The sequence below is a fragment of the Terrapene carolina genome, unplaced genomic scaffold (genome assembly GCF_002925995.2).
Source record: "Terrapene carolina triunguis isolate 2854851 unplaced genomic scaffold, T_m_triunguis-2.0 Scaffold192, whole genome shotgun sequence".
NCBI lineage: Eukaryota > Metazoa > Chordata > Testudines > Emydidae > Terrapene > Terrapene triunguis.
This window is the reverse complement of record NW_020664543.1, coordinates 8911615-8932564: the sequence shown is the minus strand read 5'-3', so window position 1 is coordinate 8932564 and position 20950 is coordinate 8911615. Positions and strand designations below refer to the sequence as shown.

The window sequence follows — 20950 nt, the reverse complement described above, 5'->3', positions numbered from 1 at the left end:
GGTAAAGAAATGAGACACTTAACAGCCTGACTACATATTTCAACTTACTTAAGGCTCAGACATTCTTATTTTTGGGGAATGATGACAAACCGTACCACACCCAGAAGAAAATGTATTATGTAGAACCACAAAAGTTCTGCCTTTTTAAAGTTCGAGTTGCAGCATTCTGTAACTAAGTCTATCTGAAATTTACTAAGGCCTGGTCTACACTACGACTTTAATTCGGATTTAGCTGCGTTAATCCGAATTAACCCTTCACCCGTCCACACTACAGAGCCAGTTAATTCGAATTAAAGGGCACTTAAAATCGATTTCTGTACTCCACCTCGACGAGCGGAGTAGAGCCTAAATCGATTTTGTTAATTCGAATTAGGGTTAGTGTGGCCGCACACCACCGAATTACTGTGTTTAAATTAATGGGGTAGTGTGGCCGCACACCACCGAATTAATGTGGTTAAAAACCGAATTAAGGTGCTTAGTGTGGCCGCGCACAATCGAATTTATACAACCTGTTTCCCAAATTCGAATTATCTAAATTCGGATTAATCCTGTAGTGTAGACATACCCTAAGATAGTTTGCTCTTATTGTAGGTGGGACAGATAAAACTTTGGACCATTAACCCTAAGCCAAAAGTGTTACAGGCTTGTTTCACAGAACAGCAGCAGTAAGCAAAGTTCATTCCATTCAATACATGTACCCTGAGGTTTTTCCAGTTTTTATTCCAAGGCTGTATGAAATTAATTGCCTGTTTAGCTTTTTATAGAGTAATAAATCATGTTTTCCATTATTTTGAAATGGATCTAAGTACAACATAGTGACCTTCAAGTGATGTAAAGACAAGTTTTGTTAAACCCAAGTTAGATATTAAAAGCTGGAAAAATGAATTCAACTTTTAAAATTTAGAGCAAACAACTAGAGAGGCTAGAACACTAACACCTTCCAGCCTGGGTAGGAGAATGAACATCCAAAATATAAAGAACCACATGAGTGATCAAGTACCCAATCAAAAACTACTTCCCTGTTGTTAGAACTGATGGTTACTCTGAGTTTGGTGTTTCCTCCCTCGTTGTTATTGGGACCTAAATGCACAACTTCCATGTCAAATGTCACAGTTGATCCACAAGTAACAGCAGGCAATTGGTTTGTCATCTCCTTGCCATTTACAAATACTGCCCCTGAAACAGTCAAGATATTTAAACATTTTTTTACAGTGCATAATGGTTAGGGGCAGAAGTTGGCTGCACCACTGATGCCGCCCCAGCACACCCCCCCCCCCCCCCCCCCCCCCCCCCGAATGCATATCATCATGTGATTTGCTTACTACTCAAACCCAACGAAAACTGACATGTAAAATCATAATGGAATTTTGTAACAGCTATACTAATTCTGTGCCAGTCTTAGCTCTTCCCAAAAACAGAATAGGTGGTATTGACAAAAGATTTTAACCAGTTCCTGTGACACTTTGTACTGGCATAATAAGCAAATATACCAGCTGAAACACAAGTGCATTAGAGCTCCACTATTACATTCCTTATACACATCAGGAAACAATCAACTTAAAAATGTTTTCACTTGCCCTCCTATCCCAAACTATTCACTGTTCAGTCAATTAACCATTGACTTTTCAGCTATAAAATAGAAACTAGGGTTCACAATAGCTCTTAAATATTCTATTTAAGTTAAATACAGAGAGATTGACAAGCATTAAACATAGACAAGGATTAATGATCAAAGATAGGACAATATACTATGTTGATCTATTAAAAATTAAGGCTATGGCAAACTAATTGTTGGGTCAAGAAACAAAGGATCGCCAATAAAGCATAGATCAAATAAATGATTTTAAAATAACATGTTATCCCTCTTCCTATCTCCAGTGCATTTGCTTATCATGGACTGACTGCACTATCAAGGTAGGAAAGTTGTCCATACCACTAATTCTTTCCTTGTAAGTGCCTGAGGGCAGGGACACTCTTTTTAGATGTTTGAGTGGTGTTTGGCAAAGTTTTGGGTAATTGATTAATAAAATGGAAGCTTACCAGTTGTACTGTTCTCTTTTATCAATGTAACCTTAAGTAAAAATCAGTTGTACTTTTCTTTTTTAAGAAAGTAAGAATGACCGTACTATTTCAGACCAAGTCTATACCTCCAGACCAGTATCTTGTCTTGAGAGTGGCCAGTGCCAGATGCATCAGAGGGAATGAAAAGAACAAGGCTATTTATTGAGTGATCCATCCATATCAACTGTGAGCCAGTCCCAGCAGTCAGCGGTTTAGGGACACCCAGAACATGGGGTTGCATTCTTAGCCAATAGCCATTGATGGATCTATCCTCCATGAATTTATCTAATACACGAGACACAGGGCAGGCTTCAATAGTAGCAGTCAGTAAGAGGAAAGCCCAGCTCCAAGCAGGTTTTCCTAAATGGAGACTAGTCTCAGGAATTGAGTTGATTTTTTTTGAAGTCTTAGAACAACACATGCAAATTACTATAGCATACACAGTGTTAAGCAAACTTGTCAATGTTAAAGATGCAGTACACTTCCATGTGGTTCACTTCAAATAACAGAATTCGACTGCTCAGGTTGCTGAAAGCTGTAACAACACTTCAGCAAAAGATCCAGCCGTTAGAGATAAATATGTTGGAAAGCACAGAATAGACATGAGACATAGCCAAGATCTTCATAAACAAGTAGATTATATTCAATAGTGCAATATTAATGAGCTCACCATTTGTACTAATGCATACTGCTTTATCTCGCTGTAAAGAATCATAGCCGTTCTGCTGTTCCACACAGACTCCTATACTGTCTCGTTTGTCTGGCTGACCAACTGTTTCAATTCTATGAAGAAGAAAGTTTTGTTAAATTCTGAAGTTTTAAATTAACAAAAAACAGTAAAAACTGCAGCAAGGTTCATACCAAATCAGCACTACCTTATCATAAAGGACCTCTTTACAATGGCCCCAAGGTGTCCACCACAATTTCACGCAAACTTTGAGACCACCTCTGCTGAGTAATTGATCATGTAGGTCCTTAAGACCAGCTTCACCATATACTTCTCTTCAGCTTGTAGCAGATGCTCAGCTGGCATAGAGATTACAGCTGTATCTTTTCTCACAATCTTAAAATTTTCTTTTTTTTGGTTTGTTCTGTTAAATGTTCCCCTAGTGATGTAGGCTGTGGCCTGCCACTTTCAACAGTTGTGGCACATGGCCTTAGGCTGGCTGTCCCATCTATTAGTATTTGTACCAATCCAGGCAGAATCACAAATTTAGTCATTGTCTACCAAACTGTCAACATCACATTTTTAAGGCAAAGTGCTCCACTTCTGGCAGGTACAGAAGGCCCTATGTGCAGCAAAAGCTCCTTAAAAGGGACTCAGAACATAACCCTGATTTAAGTTACTAATAGAGGGGTTGAAAGTGGGTTTAATATAGATGATATCCATGACAAAAGGAGGATGAATCATGCAGAAGAACAAGGTGCAATCTCTATCAGATTAACACTATACACTCTTAAGGAGTTGCCATTCATCTATTTGAAAGGAAAAGTAGGATCAGTGGTGCTAGTCAACTGTAAAAGGGTAAGTCATTGCAGAGAGGCTAGAATGGAAATTTATTAATGTGAATAGAATCGTACCTGATATTTGCAAATGTCAATTGTTAGGGTATTGACAATAAACCCATGATCTGGGCAACTAAGTGCCCAGAGGCAGCCTGCTGCCAATACAGAATTTCTGAGCTTGGTGTACTTCTGCCATATGCATAGTTACCCTTTTTTGTTCTAATCTTTAACTTCTAATAAAGTGACTGTCACTAAGAGACTGACCAGCCATATAGCCCTATTAATATGAAGCCCTGTGTTGGGTCATGGATTAATCCCTCAGGGTGAGAACGTACTGACAGTTGCAGGCTGTTTCTCTAGCTTTTATTATAAAGAGTAGCAGGTTCCCTTAACAATTATGGGACCCTAACTTATCCTGCTAACTTTCTTTGGCTAGAGAGAGCATGCCTTTGGTGGGGAAGGTGGGGACAGAATCTTAAAACAAGTAATTTGCAAGCCTGGCTTCTGCCAAGATGAATTTATAATTTTGATAAAGAACTGATAGACTTTTCCAACGATCAACCAAACAGACGTGTGTGTATGGACAAACCATTGAAAACGAATGCCCACGTCCCAGCCAAAGGCCAATAATCAGGCCTATAAAGGAGAGGGAGGCCATATAAGCTTTATGTTTAAAGATACTTCTATAAATGGATCTGTTTTCTTCTGTCCCGTGAATCATACATTTACCTCTGTTACTCTTTGTTGTTCCTTAAAGATGCTGGGTAAAGTTTTCAGAAAAGCCCAAGTGATTTCAAATACTACATTATGTTGACTTTCAAAGCAACAGACTACTAAGTGGCAAAGTCACTCCTAAATCCCTTGAGTGCTCTTGAAAACATAACCTGCCCTGTTTTGGGGGGGATTGGTTTTCACTGGAGCGGATACAACTAATACTTTATGGCATCAAGGCAGCAGAGGTATTCATTGCTTATTTTCCTTCAGTCTTCATTAAAACATTTAATGATGACCAGATACTTAACACAATTAATATTATCAAGGGGGAAGAAATACAAGCCAAAATAGGGAAAGAATAGGTTAAAGAATATTTAGAGACATTAGATGTATTAAAGTTGTCAGGGCCTGATGAAATTCATCCTAGCATACTTAAGGAACTAGCAGCAATCATCTTTGAGAATTCATGGCAGGGGGTGAGGTCTCAGAGGACTAAAGAAGGGAAAACATAGTAGCTATCTTTAAAAAGGGAAACAAAGAAGACCCAGAGAATTATAGACCAGTCAGCCTGGAAAGATGCTGCACCAAATTATTAAACAATCTATTTGTAAGCACCAGCAGGATAATAAGGTTATAAGAAATAGCTAGCATGGATTCCCTTCTTTGACGGGTTAATTTCCTAGAGGATGGTGGAGAAGAAGCAGATGTGATATATCTTGATTTTAGTAAGGCTTTTATCACAGTCCCACTTGACATTCTTGACTCGACAAAAATGTAGTATAGATGAAATTACTATACGGTTGATGCACAAAGTAGTTATCAATGGTTCACTGTCAAACGTGAAGGATGTATGGTGTAGACAGGGGTCAAGTACTATCCAGTATTTTCATGAATGACTTGGATAATGGAATGGAGAATATGCGTATAAAATCTGCAGCTGACACTAATCTGGGAGGGGATGCAATTAGAATTAGAAGGATTAGAATTCAAAGGAACCTAGACCAATTGGAGAATTGATCTGAATTCAACAAGATGAAACACCAGACCAAAGTACTACACTTAAGAAAAATCAAATGCACAACTACAAAATGAAGACTATCTGGCTATGCCAGGTGTTTTCAATCTTTTTTCCATTTGCAGACCACTAAAAAAATGCTGTATGGAGGTGTGGACCCCTTTGGAAATCTTAGGCATAGTTTGTGGACCCCCAGGTGTTCACAGGCCACAGGTTGAAAGCCACTGAGCTATGCAGCTGTACTGCTGCAAAGGGTCTAGGGGCTACAGTGGATCACAAAAAAAAAAAAAGGGCTAATATTCTGGGTTAATGGAGTGTAATGTAGTAAATATCCTGCTCTATCTACTTGGCACTAGTGAGGCCTCAGCTGGAGTACTGTGTCCAGTTCTGGACACCACACTTTAAGATGTGAACATACTAGAGGGAGGCCAGAGAAGAGCAATAACAGTGATAAAAGGTTTAGAAAACCTGATCTATGAGGAAAGGGAAAAAACACTCGGCATGTTCAGTCTCGGAAAAAAAAAAAAAAAAGACTGACAGAGGGCAGGGGGGAACTGATAAGTCTTCAAACATGTTACAGGCTGTGCTGTGCTGTCCATGTCCACTGAAGGTAGGACAAGAAGTAATGGGATTAGTCTGCAGTAAGGGAGATTTAGGTTAAATATTAGGAAAAACTTTTTAACTGTAAGGGTAGCTAAGCACTGGAATAGGCTTTGAAGAGAGGTCATGGAATCCCCATCACTGGTGGTCTTTAAGAACAGGTTGGACAAACATCTGTCAGGGATGGTCTAGATATACTTGATCTTGCCTCAGCGTAAGAAGCTCATCTTGATAACCTGTTGAGATCCTACATTTCTATGATTTGTCAAACTTCACAAAGATGCAACAGCAGCTTCCAGTTCTTGAAGAACTGGAAATTAATAAAGCCCTTTTTAATTATATTTTATGATTTGAGAGTGGTCTGGCAAATTATTAGTGAGTTCCTTAAAGATGTACAGGAGAAATCCAAACTGGAACCATGTTGTACTCTCATTCTATCAGATTTTTCAGTTCTCTGGAAATCATCACTGAGAAAGCTGAAAGCTATGTTATAAAGCAAAGAAAACAAACAAAAATCTAAGTATCTTGAAGTTTTGCATTTTGAATTGATCCACAATGAAAACTGTTTGTACAAAAGAACCTGAGATAAGGTTGTGTTCATTAGGTCTAGTCATTACTGCAGTTTTATAAATATTAACTTAGAAATGTTCAGATATCGTTAATGTCTTTGTACATTAGAGAACACCAATTCTATGCCTCTCCAGTTAATGCAGCATCTCTTTGATTTTTTTGTCTGGAAATATGTATGTTTGCATAACACAAAGCTGACCAAGTGCACTAGCTTATCTGTACATTTAAAACCCATTTTCAAGTAAGTGATCCATGGCTTTGATCTATCACTTCATGCACATTGGCGTATAGGACTGAGCAGATCAAAGAAACAAGCTAGACTAGTAGTAGAGGGAAGACCGAGCGATTACACAATCAGCAGGACAGAACCACTGGACTCAAGGGCAACAGTGTGGAAGTCCTTACAAACATAATATGCCAACACACGCACTATAAAGACCCTGGGCAGGGTGGCAGGCTGGGCACCCCAGTAAGGGGGTAAGCGTAAATTGTTAACAGGCCTATGGGTTTGGTGCAGGACACCATTTCTTAGCTTAATATTTTTGTCAATTCCAGCAGCAAACCATCCCAGGAAGCACAGCCCTAGACAGGAGTCGTCGTATATAAGGGAACTTTTAGAAAGACTTCGCTATGAATGTCTCAGTGGTGTTCAGGGATAAACTGCTATTCATTTTACTAATGAAAACCATTTGATCTAGAATCCATGTTTAGGATGACTATTTTTCTCTGCAGTTTTGGAGGAGTTGTGACCTGGAGTTGTTGAGTGTATCTAGAACATGCAGTAGAAATACTATTTAACAGACCATGTTTTAAATCCTATATCATCACTTTGTTGGAAGGCAGCATGCAGCCCACAAGATGTCGTCTCCTTGTAACTGCAGGGAGTAGACAGATATACAAGATCAACCATAGGTTTTTATGGTTAGTGAAATTGAACACCCCACAGTTTCCATTAATCTCAAAACAGAGAGATGCACAAGCCACCATCCATCATATGCACTAATTTATGAATTAGCTATATGTAGATTAGGCTAAGCCTGCCAGAGTCACCGGGGCACACTATTTCTCCCCTCTCAGACTGCCTCATTTACCCGGCTGTATCATCTTGAATTGCTAGCGCAGCTGGACTAATCTTGTCTTCCTACTGCAAGGATAAGCATTACAAACAACTGCAGTCTGAAGAGCAGGGGGTGGTCACCCTGGAGAATCTCTCACCATCCCTTCCAAGCACAGCTCCATGGGGGCAGCAGAGAACTGGGAATAATGTTGGCCCAGGCCAATTACATCATACCCCCAATTATAGCCTCATCTAAATGTCTTGGTTGGTGACACTCCGATTAAAGAGATCTAGTTATGAGAAGGGGACATACGAAATGCTGGTTTTATTACAGCTTTGCTACTCACTGGAGAGGCTATTATGCTTCCTGAATATATGACAAGAAGATTATCTGTAACATGAGTCTTGGCCGTTTCTATCCAGGAGGCTGGTTATCCCTTTGTGAATGTACTGTTGAAACAGATGGATAAAGCCAAATGCTAAGTATTGCATCTAGTGAACTAGCAGAATCTAATATATGCTTTGAAATGGAAAGCTCTTGTGGGGATTGGGGAAAGTAACACAATCTATTTTCTAACTTTTGAGATTCTCTTTAAAAAAAACACATGTTCCATCACATCTTTTGAAGACACATGTGGGCTAGTGCTCTGTGATACAGAAACATGATCTTTCCTCAGAGAGAACGAGCAAAATCCACACTACAAAAAAAACTGCACATCAAAAGGATTTTCATCTCTGTTACCAATATGAAAAGGTAAGAGAGACACTGGTGTGAAACAGAACCAGGGAAAGCCTCAAAGCTCTGCATTTAATAGCACAGATGCTTCTGTGCCAGGCAATATTAAGCCTATTGTTTTATTTGAGATGGAAGCTGTGGAGCTCTTTGCATCCATGGCAGACAGAGGACAGTTGAATATGCCCGCGCCCTATGACCATCCAAAGCCAACAGAATCTAAGTTTCAGGGTTAGGGTTAATGTAACATCATCTAAAAGCTACATGGATAAACACCATAATCACACCCCCTAAACTACCAGTGGAGTTTGCAGCAGGATTGTCAAGCCTATTACACAAAAACTGTCAGTCTGTGTGCCTCTGTAATAAGAGAAAGGTGGGGAAAAACTATAGCTAAGTCTCTTAGATCTACAATCACAACTGACACCGCCTGGCAGACGAGACATCTCCACAGGGACTCTCCTCTTCCCCAGCCAAACAGCATCATCTCAAGGGAAGGGCTCAATGCAGAAAAGCTGCCAAGGTTTCTAATCTCACTGTTGTGCCATATTAAATTCTTAACCCTGAAAGTAAATTCCCCATGCTATCTTTTCCCCTCAGGAGTTTCTACAGATGGCGACCAACAGTCATCTGACCAGAGCTATAATTATGCTGGAGGTGGTATCTTTTTGAGAACTTACTCCACTGCCAATCAGCCATTCTTACACTGTCACATGAAAACAACGCTCCAACAGTCCTAGAAGAATTAGGAGGGTTGGGAAGGAAAGAGGTCACTGTTTAGGGGACCTAATCCAAAGCCCACTGGAGTCAATGGAAGAATACCAATGGGCTTTAGATCAGGTCATAGCAGTTGCTGAGAAGCACCAAAAAAGCTCTAAACACCCCACAGATCCACTCAGTCTAGGCTAATTTGGGGACCTCATTGAGGAAGGAATAGAGCACTTCAGCTCCTGTTCTAGGTTAGGATGGATCCTACAAGAGGGTCTTGGACTTTGTCCTGAAGAACTAGGAGGTGGAAGCAAAGAGAGGAAGGTTCAGACTTCACACACAAATGGGACTGTGTATTATGTACACACCACTCAGTCAGTGATTTGGGAGTTTACAATTTAAAGGCATAGTGAGGCTTGAGTTCTCTGTACAACACAGCGGTAGCAAAATGAGACAAAACAGGAAATTCCGTTTGCGTAAGTGCCTCATGCAATGGCAATAGAGCATGTACTTGCCTGAACGTTAATGTCTGCCCACAGAAGTAAGTAGGAGCTTTGGAGTAGAGCACACCACATGACTGAGAATCATTTCGAAGTGCTATGTTTTTTCGACTGCTCAGGCTGTAACCCTCCAAACCTGCTGTCCATTCTTCAAACAAAAACAAAAACAAAAACATGAATTACTTCACTGGCTATCATGTGGGGAAGGAGCTTCAGTTGGCTGCATCCAGTCTTTTTACTTCATCTGCAAGTTAGAGTCAGGTTACCATAGCTCTGGGTCTAACCTCTCATTGATGTGCAAAAGGAGTGAGAGAGAAATGAGGCATTTTTTGCAATATCGTGATTGTTGCAAAAAAGATTAACCTGCATTTGACTCTCGGCTATGATTACTTACAAAGAAGTGACAAAAATGTATATTACACAGTTTCCTTATAAAATTAATTGGGACTAAAGATAACCTGGCGTTTCTCTCATTTTCAGCCAGTTTAAGAACTAGCCTTATAGACATTTACAAAGTTATTAGATGTAGATTTTCTATAATAATGAGGAAAAAATAGGAAAGATCTTCAGTTTTGTAATTCAGTGAATCTTGATAACCCCTCAGCTACCTGTCTAAATAACATCACGATGAGATAGGCTTCCATTGAGAAATGAGTTCCTAACTTTCCACCTTCAAGGAAAGCAAAACCCCAGGCTATTACAGAAACCAGAAATCCTTGAGGAAAGCCAGAACAAGAGTTAACGCTCCATTTCTCATTACAACCAATACAAAAGGGAAGTAGGTAGAAACCCGCTGCAAACAGGCTCTGACACAACAGGCAATGACAGATGTGAATTTAAAATTCTTCATGAAACATAGAACAGAATCTCACATTGGCATTTTCCAAGTGCAGGCGCTGCTCCAGCCCAAGCATCAGGTTGATAGCTACCATGTGTGCTACAGAACTAATTGCAGTTAAAATTAAGCAAAGAATCCAACTGTAGAAGGGTATGTATCTAATTACCTTGTATTATCTAGATACACATTTAATTCCATATATTGCAAGGCAGCAAATTCCATTGTCTTCAGACAGCAAACAGCTCCACAAAATCTACAGCACATTATGGGTTTTTCACACACACTATAAGCTTCAGAAGACTAACAACAAAAGTTTATACCATGAGGAACTAATGTAGAACGGCCAGTTTGAGGAATACTCCATGGACTCCATTCCTGCCGTCCGTCACCCCGGGCACAGACTCTGAACTGGTAATCAACATTGGGGTCGATATGTAGTACTATGAATTCCATCTCTGAGCCAACATACACATCTTCAAAGTGATTGGCAGTACTCTTGCGATACTGAAGCCTGTAGTCTTGTGGTATAAAGTCATCATCCACCTAAACAGACATTTATTCCATTAACAAGGGATCATGACCATTTCTTCCCTGGATTTCTTTGAACTACAATGTATCCCAGTAGCAGTGCAAGTTAGCAACATTTGTCCTTCGCAAGGTAAGGTGACCAAAGGTTGGCCTTTGTTAAAACAACATCCGAAACACAACATTCTTTCATACTTCTGGGGAGGAATGGCAAGGAAGATAGAGCCATCCAGGAGCAACTTAAATATGTATGGTCCTAGCAACCATACCTTTGATTTAGTGAATAAAAAAGGAATGCCTTCTGAATACTGAAGAAAGCAATTAGCCAAGCGTCTGATACAAAATCTGAGGTTCTTTACTCATCCACTGTACCTACCAGAGTACCAAATATTTAAGGGTGCAGAAGTTTAATGTTTATCCGTATGAGTGAAATCCTGCCCCACTGAAATCAATGGGAGTTTTCCATTGTTTGTACAGCACCTCGCACAATGGGGCCCTACCTGCAATTACCTACTGTAATACATATCACCACCAACTATGGATTCTACAAGACGTTTATTTCTAGGTCAATCTGTGCTGCTGACAAATACATGACACTAAGACCTATTTCGGCAATTGCTATTTAGACGATAGTGTCACAGAATTAATATTTCTGTAGCACTCATCTGTTTAGTGGGAAGTGTTATAGGCTGGTTTGTGTGTTTTGGGAGAGGGGAGGGCTGGGGGAGGTAATCTCCTGCCTCTTCCATTTCCAACAGTTTGGCCCCAGAAAAGAGGAAGAGTGGGCAGTTTTTTCAGCCAGCTCTGCTGGCTTTTCCACACAACAGATTGTATACAGACCTGTTGCACTAATTGGCAGATACTGGGAGACAGTAGGTACTATCAAGCAGCACACAGGTAGCCCAGTGCCAGACTGAGCGGTCTAAGGGCTGGAGTCTCATGTGAAAGTCTTCCTCCACACACACTTGTGCCTCAAAATCTACCATTATGTGCACCTGGATCGAACCATAACATACAATTTCTTCCAGTGTATTTTAAATCCCAAGTCAAAAGGAGATGATTCCCTTGATGGAGGAAGAAATGCAGCGTGAAAGTGACAGTTTGAGAAAGAATACCTTCTTTTTTCTGAAACAGGGTCTAAAAGAGAATCTGAGTTACATTCATTCAAGAGATTTTACTCACCTTACACCACCGGACTAGGATACCGCCAGGCTTCTCAGTAAGTTCTTCTACCTGTACAGGCGGCCGAGATGCTACAGTCCCATGGTTGAAGATTTGATTTTTCACTATAGTAAGAAGACAGTCATCCAGCTGGGCAGATAAACAAGGCACATCAACCAAGGCGGGCACTTCTGGCAAGCTAAGGAAAGAAAAATTGCTGACATGTAAGGGAGCAGCTTGTATACAATTCTATTTCAGCCATACTCTTAAAAGACAACACATGTGGCGTTGATTATTTTTTTAACTCTATACTTCAAGGGACTGGTTTTAAAAATTAGAACATTAAAGGAATTCCAGATTTCAGACTTAAAAGACTGAGGAAGTAGCTAATATTTTAGGCCTAATGATGTCATCTGTGTCTCAGTAATCTCTTCTCTTTCATTGGGATTGATGAAAACTATTGCAAACAGACAATCCATATTTCAAGAGAGACCATCTGAGGACTGAACACTACTTGAATTATCAAGGCCAACCCCTTCCAGAAGCTATATGTAAGTGGGACAGCAAAGCCTGAAATAAACCTTTGAAATAAAAGTCCCTAATGTCCATTGCCTTAAAAGGGAACAAACAAACAAAAAACCCTATGTAGAGGCATGTTAATCATGATCCTTGCTGCATTCTCAAATCCCCCCACCATACTGATGTCTCTTACCTATCCAGCTGAATGTGCAAAGCCTTTTTTGTAAAGTTGCACAGTTTTTCATTCTGCTCTCCGATGACCTCGTGGATGACACTCTCTCCTGGAATGAAAGAGTAAAAAAAAAAAATGTTCCTAGTATGAAAAATGTCCAAGAAAAACATTCTTCACATCAAAGAATAACCAGTGCTGAAGTGAACAAACAGTTAAAAAAATTTTTTCAGTGTTTTCAATGCTCCTACAAGACACTTTAATAGAATTTCAACACTTGGATGTTCTTGCTGTTAATAATATATGCCTATATAGCATCCTTTGATGACAATCTTAAAGAGCTTTGTAGGAACTTCTATGAGAGAGTTAGGTGATTTGACCGAGGTCCCAGACAGTAACTGAGCTGGGACCAGATGCAAGAAATCAGGGCTCCTTATCCTCTGGCTCCATCACTTGACAGCCCAACTACTTTAAGAGGGAAACATCATCACAGAAAATGCAGAGCATCTTTACTGATTAGAACCTGAAAAAGCTAAAACTGGCAAAGAAATTATAACAGTTTCAACAGTGTGCAGAATCAGGCGCTTTATTTTTTGCAAATGTAACATTCTATGATAGTCTGTGCAGTTCAAGGTAGGGATAGATAAATAGAAAGCTCTTCAAACACATCAGCTCTGATACCCTACATTTACGTGGAAACCCCTGAAGTTACAGGAAGATCTACAGTGACTTCTGCTTAAATCCAGCTTGGACTCTTCCCAAGTTTATCATCTGATGAGTGTACAGTGATCTGTGGGAGCTATGTGAGCTCAGTCCAGTTCCAAGTGGACAGTTGCCAACATTTAGAAAAAAGAAAAACGCACACTATATTTGGCAGCAAAAGATTGAATGTGCATGAAGACTGAACCCCTTCTTGCTCAGAGGTGGCCCCTCTAGAATAGAGTGACTGTATAGCAAAACTTTTACTGCCACTGTCCACATAGGCAGCTGTGGCCCAGTGGATTAGAAGTAGACTAGTAGCCACGGATCTGGGAGCTTATCAGTCAGACTTATACAAGTTATGTCACCTCCTGTGGTCAAATGGATTTGGTGTTAATACCAGTTTCACAGGAGTAGGCGAAACTATTTGGAAAGGGACAAATTGTTTTGGTGGATACAGGACTTCACTCAGACAGCCAAGCCAGCAACTTCCTTAAGCACAAAACTCACATCCAAGTACAAGTAGCAGACTGTATGACGCGTTGCAGTTCACAAACCAGAGAGCACCGTGGAAGAAAGTTAAAGCTGAGACAGACAAGAACAATGCAAGGAAACAACCAGCCCAGTCATGGCTGAAACAGGCCACAGAATAGGTTCTCCAGTGCAGGGACACAGTCAATAGCGACATTCCTTTGTGACTAGCTATTTGGTAATGATATGGAATAGTTCGCCCTTAATGGTACACTTCGACACTTCTATTGTTTTCTGTCCCAACTGCAAATCTCCTGGAGAAAAGCAGGACTTTCCTTGCAGATATAAATGGGATGCGAGGGAGGGAAAGGTCAGTGACAAGCAGTACAGTATAATCCTTGAACTTTTGTACACTATGTTTTTACTCCACAGACTCAAAATAACTTCCCTCCAGTCCCAAATGCTGGAACAAACATTCACTCTATTTTGGCAGAAACTCATTTTCCAATATAAAATAAACTCAAATCCAAAAATATTTTCTCCTACAGCAAAAGCAATTAGACCACATAGGGTGAAATTTACCCCCTGTGCAAAGGACTAGCACAGGGATCGGCAACCTTTGGCACACGGCCCGCCAGGGTAAGCACCCTGGCGGGCTGGGCCGGTTTGTTTACCTACCACGTCCACAGGTTCGGCCGATCGCGGTTCCCACTGGCCACGGTTTGCTGCTCCAGGCCAATGGGGGTGGCGGGAAGCGGCGCAGGCAGAGGGATGTGCTGGCCGCCGCTTCCCACGGCCAGTGGGAGCCGCGATCGGCTGAACCTGCGGAGGTGGCAGGTAAACAAACCAGCCCGACCTGCCAGGGTGCTTACGCTGGCGGGCCGCATGCCAAAGGTTGCCAACCCCTGGACTAGCATAAGACCTATGCACCACTGAAGTTCCACTTAGGTTTAAAATAAACTGCCAGCTTAACAGTACCAAAAACAACACAGATGTTTTGTTATTTATGAGGGCATCTGAGATACATTTTATTTTAAGAGGCCAAACATAATTCATTGCTTCTACTTTGGTGGCCTGGAAGTTAACTTTATGGGAATATATACCTCTGAAAGTAGGTACTCTCCCCCTGTATCATTCCATACTTCAGCCCATTTATATTTATACTTATATTTATACTATAATCCTAGGGTTATATACCAAAATGCTAAAATATGGATCCTCATAAGCAAGCATTGATATGTTTCCCCCCACCCCACCCCGGATTCTGCAGAGATCTTTAAACCTTTACTAGTGTTGGTTTAGGATAGGCCCATTTCAGCCAAAACATGCTGTTCGTAACATGCACTACGATCTACACCAGAGGTGGGCAAACTTTTTGGCCTGAGGGCCACATTGGGGTATGGAAATTGTATGGTGAGCCATGAATGCTCACGAAATTGGGAGTAGGGGTGCAGGAGGCTCTGGGCTGGGACCAATAGGTTTGGAGGGCAGGAGAGTGATCAGGGATGGGGGAGGGCTCTGGCTGGGGGTGTGGGCTCTGGGGTGGGGCTGAGGATGAGGAGTTTGGGGTACAAGAGGGGGCTCCGGGCTGGGATCGAGGGGTTTGGAGGATAGGATCAGGGCTGTGGCAAGGGATTCGGGCACAGGGAGGGGTTATGGGGTGCATGCTCTGGGCGGCACTTACAGCAAGCAGCTCCTGGAAGCATGTCCCCCCTCCGCTCCTAAGCAGAGGCGTGGCCAGGCGGCTTTGCACACTGCACCATCCACAGGCGCCATCTCTGCAGCTCCCATTGGCCGTGAACTGTGGCCAATGGGAGCTGCGGGAGCGGCACCTCCGGACAGGGTATCGCGGAGAGCCACCTGGCCACACCTCCGCGTACTATGTAGGAGCCGGAGGGGGGTCATGTCGGCTGCTTCCTGGGAGTCACGCGGAGCGGGGCAAACCCCCAACCCTGCTCCCCGGCGGGAGCTGAGGGCTGGATTAAAAGGTCTGATGGGCCGGATGTGGCCTGCAGCCATAGTTTGCTCGCCACTGATCCACACTAATCTTTAAGAGAAGACTTATAGGAATGTATATTTTAAACAGCCCCCTACCTTCCTGGAGCAGGTCATCAGCTGTACTGACTCCATGTTCTATTAGTTTCTGGCATTCATCCAATGGCTTGATGCTCTCTTGTTCTATGGCATCCACTTCCTGCAGCAATAACACTAGTCGCTCATCCAGCAGCTTCCTCAGGGTCCCTTTTAAATCATTAAAATGCTGCTCAAGTACATCCCTTGTCAGAGCTGCACTCTCTCTGATCTGACTCAAGACAACAGAAAAGAGAAGGATTCAGGGTGAGCAGCTGAAAAGAAATATTCCTTTATCATTGCGAATCACATTGCCTGCATTTGCTGGTGGAAAGCTCTATGCTAGGTGAACTTTTACAAAGGCTCTCAGACAATTAACAAACCTACTAGGATACTCTCATTGTAGGATACTCATTTGATTAAGGGTACCAAGCAGGGGAGAGAAAAGGTAGTGAGGCTACCCAAGCAGAAAGACAAGCAATGAAAGCAAAGCAAAACTTGTAATCTTTTAGAGAAGGATTATAAATAATGAGGAAAGCCACATGAAACTGGAAGAGAGGCGACTATCCTTTAGGACAATTATCTCCCCCATAAACAAACTAAAGACACGCTTAAGAGTGATGAGCCTACCATAATAGGGTCACAAATCATGTGGACAACAGGATGCCTTTGGCCAACTAGGAGGTAGGCTACGTATGCCATGGCCAAAATAGCCCAATGCAAATGAGACCTATTAAAAATGTAACCAATTCAAATCAAGCCAGAACACATTAAGTAAATCAATTTATTCTGGGACTATTAGACGATAAAAGTGTGGCCCGCATTACTGTAGTATTTGAGCACTCTATCTTGAGGTATTTATTCTCACAACACCCTTGTGAGGTAAGGCAGTACTATTATCCCCATTGTACAGATGAGGAACTGAGGCACGAAAAGGGTAAGTGACTTGCCTGACATAACAGAGGAAGTTTGTAGTAGAGCAGGGACTTGAACTCACATCTCACAAGTCCTTGGCTAGTGCCTTAACCACTGGACAACCCTTCTTCTACTTTACTCAACAGATTTCCTTTCCAGTATCTATAAACTATTTAAGTCTCCTGAGGAAAGTAAATATATTAGCAGCTTATTTGTTCTCAAGTCAGGGAAATTTCTCCTCTCAGCAGAATTTGTGTTCATCCGCAATAAGAGCATCCATAGACACTACTGGAACCTACAGGCTGCTCCTTAGAGCTGCAAGTCTTGAGCAGGTGCATTAAAAAGGGAGAGCAGCTCAGCTACACAAAAAGTTTTAGAACAGAGTTACAACCAATGATATTAAGGCTCTGTATTGAAAGCTAGATAGAGAGAGTGTCTTAGGCAACTGCACAGGACCTGTCATGGCGTTAACACATTAAGCAGCAGCGTAGTATTTCCCATCCATCCAGAGCACTAAGACAATGAAATATCCACTCCTTGTGCAGCCAGTCCTTCCCACACAATGGACTCACATTAGTAATGAGAATGGCACTGCAGCACACAGCATTAGAACAGAGATATAACTGTGTGTATTTTAACATGTCAAAGATCTTCGTTGTTGGCTCACCACATTGTACTTGAATATTTCAGCATGCAGAGGCCTTATCCAAAGCCCATTGCAGTTAGTAGAAAGACTTCACTGACTTCATTGAGCTTTGGACTAGGCCTATCACAAATATGACCAGCCAGTATTTGGAGAAAATTGAGCTCCACAGAGTGGAAAGAGAATGGTTTCAATGTTTACTCGGTCTGTCCATCTGTGTGTTTGAGTCACTAATTTATCTTTAACAGGCAATTTCTAAGTTACAAGAAGACTATCACATAGTCTCAAATCAGATCAGACAAATATCCTGTCATGGCCGGTGCTCCAGAAGAGTAAGAAACCCTGTATTCAGTAGTTATGAAATATGCTGTCCCCAGTGAAAAATCTCTTCTTTCCTCCTATATTTAGAGGCTTAACCCCAGAAGTGTGAGGGTTTGAATCCCTTCCAAAACTTTCTTTTTTTTTTATTTACTATTACAACTCTGAATAGTCTTGTTATCCATATAAGTGACCGATCATTTGTTTGAATCTTACTACATTTTTTGCCTCAACCTTGGTGCAAGGAGTTCCATGGGCCAACTGCACATTTGTGTGAAGGGGACTTTTGTTTTATTTTTAAATCAGCTGGAAATGGATCACCTTTGAGTTCCATTTAATGTTTCCCTTGTTCTTTTGTTAGGAGTCAGGGTGAATAGTGAATATGCCACCATATCCATTTTGATTCTATAGATATTGTAAGAATCTTTATTACAAAAAAGTTGTTGTTACAAAAAGTTTACTACAAAGTCGATTAAGAACCCACTGCATATGATTTTTTTTAGGAAGGAAACATTTGAATTCGTGAAAAATTAATCACAAGCTAAAAGTCAGAATTAAACACACCACTATGAAGTGCTTTTATGATTTACACACATAAGGAAATGCTGCAATATAAGCCAAGCCCTAGATATAATTTCTAGATCTTTAGAAGTACTGACAACCAACACAGGAAGCTCTTGGGTTAGGTAAAGTAAATTTCCTCTTCAAGCAATCTTCATGAGCCTCTGCGGCTGCCACACAGCTTGGCTTCCCCTCACTTGTTATTTTACTATTTCAGAAAAAAAGGAAGTGTTTGGCAGTGTATATTCGAGGCCGGGGTGGAGGACGACAGAAGAGAATGGTTGTTCCCCCAAACCCATTACCGTTTTAGATGCATATACAAACTCAATCAGTATCAGAATCTCAATGCTAGAGCTAGGGACGTGCAAACAGAAGAGAGGACGAAAATACTGGAAAGTAAAAACACACACAGAGGCTCGGAAATGGATTTGAATACTGTAGTAAAATGGTCCTAAAATGGAGGTTGATGCTGCAATGCTAAGTGGTCCTGCTAGCTGTAGCCCAGTCTAGGAGTCTTGAGATTTCCAAAGGCTCTTATGTGCATCCTGCATAGTTGATTCATATCCTCCTTTGTCAGATATCTCGTTAGTGTAAACTCAATTGTGGCCAACTCAGCAGATGACCGAGCCCACAGTTGGAAAGTGAATCCAGGGGAACAGAAACAAATGCATACAAGCACAGAACCATACAGCAAAGAGATCAACTGAAGTCGCAGGAACAAGGAAAGATTCAGAACTAATGAATGCAAAGTTCTGTATCCAGGGAGAGGAAACAAACAGCACAAATAAAGGTGAAGGTAACTAAGCAGTCACACCCACCAAAGTAACAGAGCAGTTATACTCACCATGCTAATGCAAGTTGACTGTCATTTGTCCCGTTATATTTTATGTTAATAAGCAGCACTACCACTGCAGCGGGGATAGCAAAGTTTGGATGAGAGCAGCAGTCCCCAAACTTTTCAGGGTCACACCTCCTTTACCCCGTCTGTCCCCCCGCCCCCGAGCCAAGGCCAGGAGTGGGGACGGGATGCGAACAGGGGTAAGGGGGCCAAGGCCACAACTGGGGGCAGGTGTGTGGCCAGAAGCTGGGGCCCCGGGCCAGCAGTTGGGGCCCCGGGCCGGGAGCGGAGCCCCGGGTGCAGGGCCGGCAGCCAGGGTCAGAAGCAGAGCTGGGTGGCATTCCCTCCCTGCCCCGCATGGGGGTTGGCCCAGGCCCCAGCTGCACCCCCCTGAACAGTCCTCCACCCGTCCCGTGCGGAGGGGGGCGCTCCACAGTTTGGGAACCTCTGGACTAGAGGCATCTATGAGGCTCATTACCTTGAGCAGTTTGCAATAACCACAACTTTGAAAACCACTGTGATTAATGAACATTAATCTTCCACTTGGTCATAACATCAGGGCACTAACCCACATAGGTTTACAACAGATTTCTATGGTGATGGGATCAGTTTCAAGGAAATTATCTGATCACAACAGAAACAACGAGGAGTCCGGTGGCACCTTAAAGACTAACAGATTTATTTGGGCATAAGCTTTCGTGGGTAAAAAAACCCACTTCTTCAGATGCATGGAGTGAAAATTACAGATGCAGGCATTATTATACTGACACATGAAGAGAAGCGAGTTACCTTACAAGTGGAGAACCAGTGTTGACAGGGCCAATTCAATCAGGGTGGATTTGGTCCACGCCCAATAATTGATGAGGAGGTCTCAATACCAAGAGAGGGAAAATTGCTTTTGTAGTGAACCAGCCACTCCCAGTCCCTATTCAAGCCCAAATTAGTGGTGTTAAATTTGCAAATTAATTGTAGCTCAGCAGTTTCTCTTGGAAGCCTGTTCTTGAAGTTTTTTGTTCAAGTATGGCTATTTTAAAATCTGTTATAGAATGTCCAGGGAAATTGAAGTGTTCTCCTACTGGCTTTTGTATGTTACCATTCCTGATGTCTGATTTGTGTCCATTTATTCTTTTACGTAGAGACTGTCCAGTTTGGCCAATGTACATGGCAGAGGGGCATTGCTGGCACATGATGGCATATATCACCTTAGTAGATGTGCAGGTGAATGAGCCCCTGATGGTGTGGCTGATGTGGTTGGATCCTCTGATGGTGTTGCTAGAGTAGATATGGGGACAGAGTAGGCAACGGGGTTTGTTACAGGGATTGGTTCCTGGGTTAGTGTTTCTGTGGCGTGGTGTATAGTTGCTGGTGAGTATTTGCTTCAGGTTGGGGGCTGTCTGTAAACGAGGACTGGCCTGCCTCCCAAGGTCTGTGAGAGTGAGGGATCGTTTTCCAGGATAGGGTGTAGATCGTTGATGATGTGCTGGAGAGGTTTTAGCTGGGGGCTGTATGTGATGGCCAGTGGTGTTCTGCTATTTTCCTTGTTGGGTCTGTCCTGTAGTAGGTGACTTCTGGGTACCTGTCTCGCTCTGTCAATCTGTTTCTTCACTTCCCCAGGTGGGTATTGTAGATTTAAGTAAAACTTGAGCGAGACGGGTACCCAGAAGTCACCTACTACAGGAAAGGACCAACAAGGAAAATAGCAGAAAACCACTGGCCATCACATACAGCCCCAAGCTAAAACCTCTCCAGCACATCATAT

The 20950-nt window shown here is 42.0% G+C and overlaps 1 protein-coding gene across 1 annotated transcript; it reads right to left on the bottom strand.

The window, feature by feature from the left end:
* Positions 1–579: 579 nt before the first annotated feature.
* Positions 580–16618, bottom strand: CRLF3 (cytokine receptor like factor 3). Its single transcript, XM_024192531.2, has 8 exons — positions 16547–16618; positions 15941–16148; positions 12701–12788; positions 12010–12187; positions 10623–10845; positions 9480–9612; positions 2732–2844; positions 580–1176 (listed from the first exon to the last, which is right to left on the bottom strand). The coding sequence occupies exons 1-8, from the start codon at positions 16616–16618 to the stop codon at positions 923–925; spliced, it is 1269 nt and encodes a 422-aa protein (XP_024048299.1). The 3' UTR covers positions 580–922.
* Positions 16619–20950: the final 4332 nt, after the last annotated feature.